Source organism: Perca flavescens, chromosome 24 (assembly GCF_004354835.1).
Source record: "Perca flavescens isolate YP-PL-M2 chromosome 24, PFLA_1.0, whole genome shotgun sequence".
Lineage (NCBI taxonomy): Eukaryota > Metazoa > Chordata > Actinopteri > Perciformes > Percidae > Perca > Perca flavescens.
Window position 1 is genome coordinate 4592243 of NC_041354.1, and position 11577 is coordinate 4603819.

The 11577-nt window shown below is 41.2% G+C and overlaps 1 protein-coding gene across 3 annotated transcripts in view; it reads right to left on the reverse strand.

Moving 5' to 3' along the window:
- LOC114550827 (nck-associated protein 5-like) overlaps positions 1-5718 on the reverse strand; it is a 130097-nt gene extending 124379 nt beyond the window's left edge. Inside the window, exons 1-2 of one of the 3 annotated variants that reach the window (XM_028571724.1) lie at positions 4898-5718; positions 4624-4654 (exon numbers count right to left, since the gene is read on the reverse strand). In XM_028571724.1, coding sequence (XP_028427525.1) covers positions 4624-4654; positions 4898-5028 — 162 coding nt within the window. In that variant the 5' untranslated portion in view covers positions 5029-5718. Of the gene's footprint in view, positions 1-4623; positions 4787-4897 lie in introns of those variants that run through there. The other 2 variants (XM_028571725.1, XM_028571726.1) reach the window with 2 other exon arrangements.
- Positions 5719-11577: the final 5859 nt, after the last annotated feature.

An 11577-nucleotide genomic window follows, 5' to 3' on the forward strand; every position in this document is an offset into this window, starting at 1 on the left:
CTTTCTGCAACCGCAACCCATTCAGGACTGTTGTCCCTCCCTCCAGATTCCCTCTGATTTACACCAAAAGCAATTACTAATATGTTAAACCGGTTCAGTGTTGACCTATGTGGAGTGACACGCGTCAACGCCTATAGTCCACACAGCCCCCAGCCGGCCGTCCAGCCAGTCGGCAAGCCAGCCAGTGGGGTGGAAAGGATATAATCAAAGGAGGCCAGGAGGACGCTGACATCTGGGAGTCTTTGTGCAGTAGGCCTAATTAGATGCCAGGGTGAAGGGAGGAGGCACTGTGGGACAGTGTGTGTGTGTGTACCAGAATGGTGAGGTTGTTTGAGGTGGGAAGGGGGGGGGAGACTCCCTTTTAACATCTGCTCCAGGAACAAGGGAGGACCCAGCTGAGGTCACACAGCCCCAGACAGCTCCAAACTACAACAGGGATAATGTGAGGGGATAACAGCTTAATGATAACACTTAAACCCATTGAGAGATCGCTGTACAGAAAACAGACTGTGAGCCTCGTGGATAAATGGTGATAATAAGCCCAGATTGTCCATGAATATGGATTGTCATGGCTCAGATTTGATACTGTTCCTTTGTAAGCTGAGAAGAATTAGGCAGCTGTGCATTTACTGCAATCACCAACCTTTTACTGGCGCTCTGATCTTTATATAGTAGCCGGAATAATCCTATACATACAGTGAAAGTCTGCTGAAGAAACACTGTTGCTCCACTGTCTGGCTTTTGACTTTGCTGTGTTACAGAGACCAAACTCTGCCACAAGTGACAATACTGCCCTTTGTACATAATACAGTCAGGCATTCACCCACGCATATTCTCATTTCACACTGTGCCAAGAGTCACAACACCAGTAAGAAATCTTTGTCACGTTAAGTTCAAACACAGATATCAAGTGGGTGAAGTGTGTGGCTTGCACTTTGCCCCCTTTTCTCATGAAACAAAACCTCTCATTGAAGAATAATTGTAGCGGAATTTTTGCAATCAAAGAATGTCCTACATTTGTTTTTTCGCTGTGGATTGATTTAGTCAGGGGTTATATATTAAACTATATGACAAATGGTGGAGCTAATAAATTTAAGCAAATATTTAAATGGCCATCTGGATGAAAAGAATGAAGGAGGGAGAGCCTTAGGAGAAGGGGATTCCAGGCATGCATTTCACATGAGTTTTTAATTAGCACTCACATCTATTATAAACCTACTGAAAACACAAAAGTCTCAGAAAGAAAAGCCTCTTGGCCAAACGGGGACTCTGACCTCTGTGATCGATTCCCCGCCGCCCCAAAAAAAGAGCAATGCCAGGAAGTGCCAGGGCCTGAAAATGGATAGTGGATGGGATTGGACATTGATTGGTGCACCCCCTTTGCCCCAGGAACCAATTCATTTTGTCTCCATGCCCTGTGCCTGCCTTGAATGAGGGGGAGAGTGAAACGGGGTCAGCACAGAGGCATCCCCCCACGGCACAGAGCCCAGTTCTCTTTATTTTCCTTCTGAATGATTCATCCAGATTGCCATGTTTGGGGAGAAGAATGAATGACCGGGAAGATTATACATTTGAGTCTTTGAGTTTAATTCGCCTGCTACACGGTGGGAAGTGGGAGAGGACATTGGGGGTGCTATTACTTTCCATTCATTGAGGAGAAAATTTAAGCATGCAAGTGTCTGATGTGGGGCTTAATGTGCGGAGAAAGAGGTCCATCTGTATTCTAGCAGCACAGATGGCCGATGCTGATCGGATGTTGTGTGTCCCTCTGCTGGCCAGTTTATTTGATCCTGCCTCTGCATGTGTCCCGGTACAGTTGGCACGACCAACTGTAGCCTGGCACGGCCTAACATGGAATTACTGTGTCTGGGAGCCTCGAACAATAAGCCATATTTTACACTTGCCTGTTGTTGTTTTCATACAGTCTGCAAACCAATCATTAAACGGAATTTTTCCAGCGTGTGCTCACTCGTGGCTCCTGCCAGAGTGTATCAGTGTTCAAACCATGCTATATAACAACATGTTTAACTTTTAAGTATTTATCTCATGGGTGTGAAAATGAGAGGCTTACCGTCAAGGCTAACAGGTCAATTTAACAGTCCCTTTAAAATTAAATGTTGAAGTAAGGGAGGATCCTTTTGAACATTATACTAACTTATGTAACTGTGATTATAATCTTGATGCTGAAATTTAATTAATCAAGACCAGGCAGAACATCCTTATTGCTGTTAAGATCACACTGCATGAGCTTGTGTGTCTTTCAGGCATTTAAACCAGATAAGTAGGGGGAAGTATGAACTTGTACTAGCCACATTATTGTCAACAGGTAAAAGTAGAAGCTTTCTCTGCATAACTATGGGTCTACGGGTGTCCATAGACATAGTTATTTGCTCATGGCATTTGTTTTTCCAAAGGACAACCTATACACTGCTGAATACACAACATATGTCCTTCGAACACAATGAGAATGAGTGCAGGTGTTGATGGTGGCTTGTGTGTATACAACAAGGATATGGCTGCTATGGATTATTTTTTCAAGTAATCAAGTGGTCCTAATTTACTGTATATCCTGACAAAAACAGTTGATAAAAAGGTCTATTGAAAGTTCCCACCACCTAAGTTAACATCTTTAAAATTGCTTTTGTCTTAAATTCAATTTAACATTACCCATTGTGGCAACAAGACAAGCAAACTTGACTGAAGGAGTAAAGTTTGATACTGCATATTTTATCAAAATGGAGAGCCTCATTATGTTTTGACAGTCACAAAGCTGCGAGACATGCAGGAGGACCGTGAGGCATTTATAAATCATCTGGTACATGTTCACAATAAGCCAACAGATATGTGACACCTAGTTCTGCATTTTTTATCAACTGTCCTTATATTCACACCAGATGCTCCCTGTCTGTCTGTCTGTCTAAGTGTTCTCCACATTAAAATGTTTTTTTGTAAATGATACATATGACAAAATGTGCATGGGGCCCTCTCAGCCATTCTGTCTCTTTGAAGAGTGTATTATCAATATTTGACTTTGCCTACTTGCTCAATAAAACCTGTCAAACATGACTGATGCTCCATTCAATCAGCACTCAGAGAAGACTGAAAAGACTGGTTCTCAGATGTTATGCTAAGCATACACCTAAATTACTTCCGAAACCAAAATCATGTCAAACAGGATGAAAGTGAAACAATCTGCTAACAAGATAATGTGTTTCTCAGACACCTTTAATGATAAAGACTCTGCCAGAACTTGTCTGGGCAGCTTTAAATCTCGTTTAGTCAGCAGTACTTAGCAGGCAATATAATGTGGGGGTTTAATGTGGGAAGGGTTGGAGGTCTAGTGGAAAAAAAGAAAAACAATGAATACAATGTCGTCATCCTGTTCATGAGGGGAGTCCCGGCTTATCCCACCAGATGCGTAGGATGCTTTAATATACATCCTGGGAAAAAAAAAAAAAAAAAATTAACTGAGCTTCCTATCGAGGGACCTTCCACTGCAACCCAGCGTGCTCCGGCCGAAAGTGTGACTCTCTGCTGAACTCTCTCATGATGGCTCTACAGGTAGAAAAAAAACTCCAGAAAAATATACTCCAAAGGCCCAGGGGTGATGCAGCAAGCCAAGAGAGGGCAGAGGAATTTTACAGTTATCAAAATACACAAATCTCCCCCCCCTTACTTTGGTATGTGAGCATCATGCGATGGGCAGCTCACTAAATAACTGAACACACACATTTCATCAGCAGGCTGGTGACAGCTTGAGAAACAGCAGTGTGTTTGTGTGTGTTTATCTCTCTGCATGTTTTTCCTGTGTGCTGTCTGTCATAGAAAAGTTGTGCAAACATCAGCTGCCACAGTTTAGCATTAACAGCATTTAAAGATTAAGCACAAATGATATTTTTTGTCACATTGAAGGGTAGTTTCATCAGTTAAAAGGTTTTCTCTGGTAAAGACGTAGATTTGTTTGCATTGTTTATTGCTGCATGTTAACACTGTTTAAACAAAACATAGCAACATAGCATTTTAATCTAGAAAACATGCTACTGTGTCTTTACCTAGCACCTAACGTTTCATAAATCACACAACATGTTAGCTAGCTACAGTAACATTGTTTTTTAGCTTCATTTGAATTTGCGTTCCCAATATTAAACTGTTATTTACTGCAACTAGCTAATAAGCTAAGATGCTAGGTTACATCTTCTTGAGTGTGAAGAGATAACTAGATAAGCTAGCTAAATTGCTAGCTAAAAAGTTTGAAAGTTCTTTTCTCAGTAGGCTATTATTTATGTTACTTTGAGATAAATTAATTAGTGGCTACATACTTTCTAGGTGTAAACAGATAATAAGAAAAGCTAGCTAATATTGATTTGGCAACTTTTTGTAATTTGGAAGTTGTTCTTTGCTGCACATAGTTAGCTAATTAGCAATGTGTCCCTTTGGGTGCAAATAGGGTTACATTAGCTAACATTAATTTAGCAGTATCTTTTTGTGATGTTTCAAGCAGTCCGAATCCAAAGCTTACATTCATTTTGTCATGTTTTCAATTGCTTTTGTGTTTAAACAGTGCCAGTAAACATACCTTGCTTTTAGGGTTAAAATATACAAAGCCATACTTAGGTTACTCACCAGGGAAGCCACCAGTTGTTGCTTTAGCCTACTTGATAAAAAATGTCCTTTGTCAATATGAACTCAAACCATTCAAACAAAATAAACTGTCAATTTTGTTGCACATGCTCACACATGCTCTACTTGCCACATTGCAGGCAATTTGCCTTAATTGCCACCTATCCCATCATGCTTTGCACCCACTTTTGCACACTTCTCACAGACTATCAATAAAGGTAAACGAGTTCAGTCTCCAATAATGTCAAAAGACAAACAAGCAAGAATCCAAACTTACTCTGCGCCGGCCGGATCCTCTCCTCTCAACATGTTTGTGGCAAGCTCTGTAGTTCCCAGACTCTCAGAGGTGTTTTGGTTAGGAAGACAACCTGATGATGTGGAATTTCCTTTGATGGCAGCTGAAAACATGCTGTCGTAAATTCCCCTGGAAGTGTTGCAGGGGGAAGCCACGGACAAACACACACACTATCTGTGCCGCCTGTGCTGGAAGTCTGCAGCAACACCCAGTATAAGACTTGTAAATAGAAGGGAGGGTGCTGGTGGAGGGAGTTAGGGAGGCGGGGTGGGGCGGGAGGATAAGGAGAGTGAGGAGAAGTTCCACATTACATCACCAGCAGCTGTTGACAGGCCTGTGTTTATTAACTAACTGCCAGGGCCGGAGGAGTCACACCACATGCTCCACAAAAATTGACAAGACAAGACAATGATCACTTGCGTCTGAAACACTTGGATGAGAGACATGCAGCCTACCAACAATTTGCACCTGGATGCAGCATTGTTTTTGGTAAACGCACAAAAATAAAAAAAATATTCTATGCTTAAAATCTCTCCGGTTTCTTTCTCTTTGTTTAAGCTGATGTGTTACCTGCCATCTGTTTACACTGGCTATGAGACTTGCTGACTAGACTAGAAGAGCTGTTTTCCTGACTCAGATAGCAGTAATGGTATTACTGCGAAGCGAGAGCTGCTGCTGCTGATGCATTCCTCAAGTGTCTCGGCTTGGCAGAGTCCCCGGCCTCTTAGCTCAGCCTGTATTTCTCTACCTCCCCTTCTCTGTCTCTCTTTCCTTTCTTGCCTTCTCATTTAAATGGAGGCACATGACTCCCAGCTTTACTGCCAAGTAGACTTCTCTATGCCGGCCGGGAGCCACCAGGGCTCTGCTTTTGATTGGATTCTCTGCAGGGCACTCCATTCCTAGCTGCTACCCATCCTCGTAGGCCACAAGATGTTGAATCAACCTTATCCCAGATGTCATTTTTAGTTTATTTTTCATTTTCTTTTTCATAGAATGCATGCGTTTACTTAAAATAAATGAATTTCATGTTATTAGCCTGCTGCCTGGGTGTCAGAGCCCTTCAGCTATAGCATCAGCCACCCACTGTTTGTCATCCCTAACCCACTGTGAACAAATGCTCCGCTTCAGCCCATCTCTGGTGCATTCCTCGCGGTCTTAAAATGCAATAATTTCTCCTGTGATTCCATTCTGTTGTCGCATTCTTCCCCTCTAAGCTCGCTGCATTGCAACATTGTTCGCTCACAGAGACAGAGGGAGACTTGAGTGGGCTGACGACATTGCAAGACTTTGGGCTGTGAAGAGCTGGAAGATAAAAGATGCATAAACCGAGTTGAAAAAACATTTTTAGCAATTTAGGAGCTGTTTTAAAGCTCGGCAAACAGCCAGACCAAGCAAAGAACGTAATCCCAAATCGCCCTTTCATCATTGGCATTCAATTAAACCTAAATGTCAGAAGCTAATTAGATAATAAGCAGCATTGTATTATGCTGATTGGCATCAAATGTTATGCAGGAGAAGGGTAATAATATGAATGTGAAATATGTGAAATGACCATGTCATTTTCAGTAAGCATTTGATAATGGAAATCTTTGATTTCTTAATTACAGCAATTTTCTTTTTCAGTTTACTGTTTTTTGTGAGCATATTTTTGTTCAGTCCAATGTAAATATATCTGCTGTGCATATGTTGCACTGACTTGTTTGGTGAAAAATAAAAAATAATGTTTCAACAGCATGTGTGTGTATCTGCAACTATTTCTGTGCATGTGAACAATCTGAAGAATTTTCTACAATTTGAACTATTTTAGTATAATACCAAAGCACACTAAAGATGAGAGTGCTTTTCATTATGCCCAACAGTGTGTAGTTGGTTAGACCAGAGATCTTCAACAGGGGGTCCGGGACCCCTAGAGGGTCCTTAGAGTTACTTCAGGGGGTCACCAAATTAATTATAAATGTTTTGAAAGTTTTTTCAAAAATGAAATCCCACACAATATTAGCAAATATAAATCAGCCTATTTGTGAAAAAAACAGACATTGATGATAGGCTTAATGGCCTATAGGTAAGGTAGTCACTAAGGTAGCCAGCCACAGATACAGTTCATCCTAAGTATTCACTGTGCCACATGTATGTTTAACATTAAAACATGATTTATAAAAACATGCCAATAATTAATATTTTAATAGCTTAGTATTCTATTCACTAAAAAGGTATGTATAAAGCTTTACGTGTTATTAGTAGTAGGGGGTCCCTGATCCATCTTTCTTTTAGTTAAGGGGTCCTTGGCTTATACATCGTTGAAGACCCCTGGGTTAGACAAAAATCTGGTAACATGAATAAAGTGTGCACCATGTGGTCCAAAAGTTTGATTTTGATAATGCTATATGTAGTTTTGGTTGCAGTGCTTCATTTTGCAGGATATATGAGGTATTTTGCAGTTTGGGTGTGTGGTTTTGTGAATTGTGTTAAGTATTTTCATAAAACCAGCCTAGTTTGCAAAATTGTGTTTTAGCAATTGGAAAAATCTGTAAATCTGTGTGTGTGTGTGTGTGTGTGTGTGTGTGTGTGTGTGTGTGTGTGTGTGTGCCATTGTTTTTGAAAGAAGTGTTTAAATCCCTGTCCTTCCTAAATCACATCCCATCTTCTAATCTTCCTCCTGCATTCGCTCTGATATGCTATTATCTTGAAGAAAGGAAAGAAAACACTTTTACTCTCCTTAGCTCTTTTCTTTTATTGTGAAGGAGCTTAACTCATCATGTTCGCATCAGAAACATGTCAGGGTAAGTGTTGGGACATAAATCTGGTAAGTATTAAGGGTATATTATTTGCACAAACTAATTGGCAGCTGTTATTTTGGCCAAAACCTTGCACATACGTTGAAGTGTTTTTGCCCTGAGATCGCAGCAAGGAGGTAATGATCCTATGTAATGAACATACATCTTGACCTGCGGCACATCCGGATCCATTCCAGGCATGAGGTACAACTCCTTCATGTCACAGGTCAGAGCCCTGCAGGAGCACTGAGGAAACGATTGGCGTGGCGCACCGCAGAGAGGAAAGCCATATATATTCTGCAGCAGTTCAGAGAGGATGTCAGGAGACAGGTCAAAGCAGTTAGTATGCACGTAACAAATTGAGGAAGTCCAGTCCTTTTACATTGCAACCACGCCTACGGTCAGTGGAAGAAACCTCACTCATTCAAGGACAAAAATCATATCCTTTTTTATATTGCATTACATCGTGCATATAAAAACTCAAACATGCTCAAATGTCGCAGCTTTGGGCTATCTTAGGAAGATAGACTTGGAGTGAAATTTCATAGGTGAACAGGTCAAATATGGCAGGAAAACCCTTAAACGAAAACAGATGCATAAATAGATAAACACCCATTTCAGTATCACCCCATCTTCTTCCAGACGTGTTTGGCTGCTTTATCATTCAACCACAATGCCTCCCTTTAGGATTGCTAGCTGCAATTGCGGCTCAGACCAGAGCAGTCATAAAGCCGTCAACTCTGCGGCTTACTGCAATACTTACAACTCCTTCGGTGTACCTGTTTTATGGAAAGCATTGTCTCCTTTCAATGGGACATTTGCACAAACGTGTGGAATCGAAACACCAGATGATCCCGAAGGTCTGCACGTGCTACAATGCTGTCAAGACAGAAAGAACATAGATGGAAATTTATGAAGAAAACTAATCTAACCTTCACTTTTGACATGAAACTCTTTCAAGTCTGCTGATACAGTTCCATGCATTATGTGGCTGGAATTATTAATAATGTGGCCCAGAGCTAATTCACATACACAAATGCTGGAAAACATAATGCTGGAAACCGAATCTAATCAGACTTGTCAAATCATAATTTTTCGCTCAGATCCCGGTGCAGATGCAGCCGGTTCGAGTCTCCCCAGTGAATATTTGCTCCGAAGAGCAGGAAGTGGCTTTGTGCATGGCCCACGCTACACTGACATGTTGGAATGCCACATCAATGTTATTTGCAGCTGCACTGGGAACCTGGCAATATCCCATTTCACATCAGCAGCCCCAGAAAGCATCTTTATGTGCATGTTAGCGTGGACTCGAGAGAGACGAGTACAGCCCATACAGGAAAGATTTCATCTTCCACAAATTTGAGAGAATTGTGGAGTTTGCGCTGATGTCAGCTGCTTCGAATCCACACAAAATCAAGCTAAGAACCAAGATGTAATGCAGAATAGAAAAAAAACAGGGGAGACATCCAGCTTTGACTTTATCAGCCCTTTGTCTGGTCAGAGATATATTGCGGTGATAAATTGTGGTGACTCTCCTGATGCATTTTTGTAGCTTTCCGTCATGGCATAGTATCTTATATTTAATCAAATTGCCTTTTCAGTTTTTTTTAAGCAGCAAACAAGGCTGGGCATCCTGCCAAGTCTTTACTGAACAAATTTACTTAATTTCATTGAATTATGGACAATGATTTCCTGACGTGGACAACTATCCATTCGTCTCTGTCCATTCCCCTGGCTGTGTTGCAGAATCGATGGCTGTCCGGAGGAGGACAGGACCGACCGTATCTTATGGATGTCTCGTGCAATTTTTTCCACTTTCCCTGAGGTAAGAGGATGATAGAGTCAAACAAATAGGCCTTGTGTTTTTTGTTTTTGTACCCCATGTTTGTATGCAGTGCCACGGCCAGGCTTCCTGCCAAGTTTTCCCCTTTCCCCCAGACTGCAAAGGCAAAAGACAAACCCAAGAGAACCACTGCCTTCACCTCTGCCCCCCCCCCCTTGCACCCTCCTGTTTCTTTTCTTTCTCATCAGAGCGCTGGCAAACACAAAAGGAGGTAGAGGGGCAGAGTCTGGGGATGCATGTCCCCCATGAACGTGCCCAGATTAGGCTGAGGCGATGATGAAGACAGCCGGGCAGAGGTGAAGGAACAAGGGGAGGATTTGAGGAGGGAGAAGTAGGAGTGGTTGTTATTTCACGGACAGGACTCCATGCCCTCTGCCATTGAGCCAACGCCAGCTGGGACGAGAAGTGGCATCCTTCGCTTTCTTTCTTTCGGTTTTCTCTCCATCTCTTCTGTTTTCAATGAGAGCATTGTTTGAGCTGGAGGAAGGATATGAGGTCCCATTTGGCTGTCATTGACATGTAAAAAGAGTGTGGCGGGGACAGCTGACGAGATCAGTGGCCTGTAATTAGCTGAGCATGTAGGAAAGACTCTCACCCCCTCCGTGTCAAATACACACACACACACACACACACACACACACACACATGAATGTATCCACACATAAAGCTATAAAATAGATACAAATGTATACAGTATAAACACAACACCAAACTGCCAAGACTTGTATGCCTGTAGGTAATATAATGAGTTATCTATTTGCCTTCGTGTGAGGTTTCACACTGAAGCAAAAAACCTCTCTGGGTGCTATAAATCTAAAAGGCGTGAACCATGTGGTCTGGCCCAAGGGTGGCCCACATATTTAAAAAAATAAATACAATAAAATTAAAAGCTCTGGAGTACTCAGGGGAGAAGTTTGGATGCACAACTGAGACATTCATCCACAAGAGACACAGGTGTGATAAGCCGACTGTGAATAATAGCTCAGTCTTATCACACTTCATAAATCATATCCATACTGAATGTGGAATGTGCTGAAGTGTCTTAATAACATTATCATCCAGAAAACACAGGGCTGTAATGTAGATTAAATCCACAATCATTCAGTTACGTTTTTAGTTACGTAATTCAGTACATTCTTATTAGTAGAACATATTTACAGACAGATTTTTGTCTTTTTAAACTTTATGTTGTCACACAGCCGGATCATTAATCTCTTTAAGATATTTTTCAAAACAACACCAAATGTATTACCTTATCCAACTGTAATAGTGAAAAATTATTTTAGAGTTAAAGGCTCAATTTACCCAAATTCAAAAAAGGTCATTTTATTACAAGTGGTATCGAATCAGGCAGCTCATTTTGGATTTAGTGAAGGCAAATCTGATATTCTCTCTGCTTTTAGCTTCTTTTAGGTCTCCACCACCAACTCCTGAGAGAAATAGCTGGCTCTTTTACTGCTAAATGCTCCACTATGTGTACTTTAGTTGCCAACTTTGTCATTTGGTTGCGGCAGGTAGCGTATAGTCGGACACGGATGAGAGTGGTGAGTGTGAACAACTGCAAAAAAAAGAGCTAAAAGACACTAATAAACCTATATAAATTTGAGTGTGTAAGCGATATTTCTCTGTGGGGTTGTCATGGCGAGTGTCCCCTTTCACATAGTCATTTCATCCATTGTAGATATAAAAAAATATGGATTTGAGCAGCTTTAATATATCTGCCTCCACCTCATCTATTGTGTGTGTGTGTGTGTGTGTGTGTGTAATCACAATGGAGTTGCACTGAACTTTCCAGAGACAGAACTTGAGTTGTTCTGCAAGACTTGTTGACAGATTTTATGGGGACTATTTCTTCTGTAGAAACCACTACCTTTGTAATATAACTCTAACACATAACTCTCCCTAAAACCACAAATTGTTGTTTTCACATTTCTCTTTCCATACAAGTTAAACAAGAGATACAACATGTTAATCAGGCAGCTTTAGAGGTGCTGAAAGGTATATCTGGTATATCTGTTGTTCTATATCTGTATTCAATTTGGACT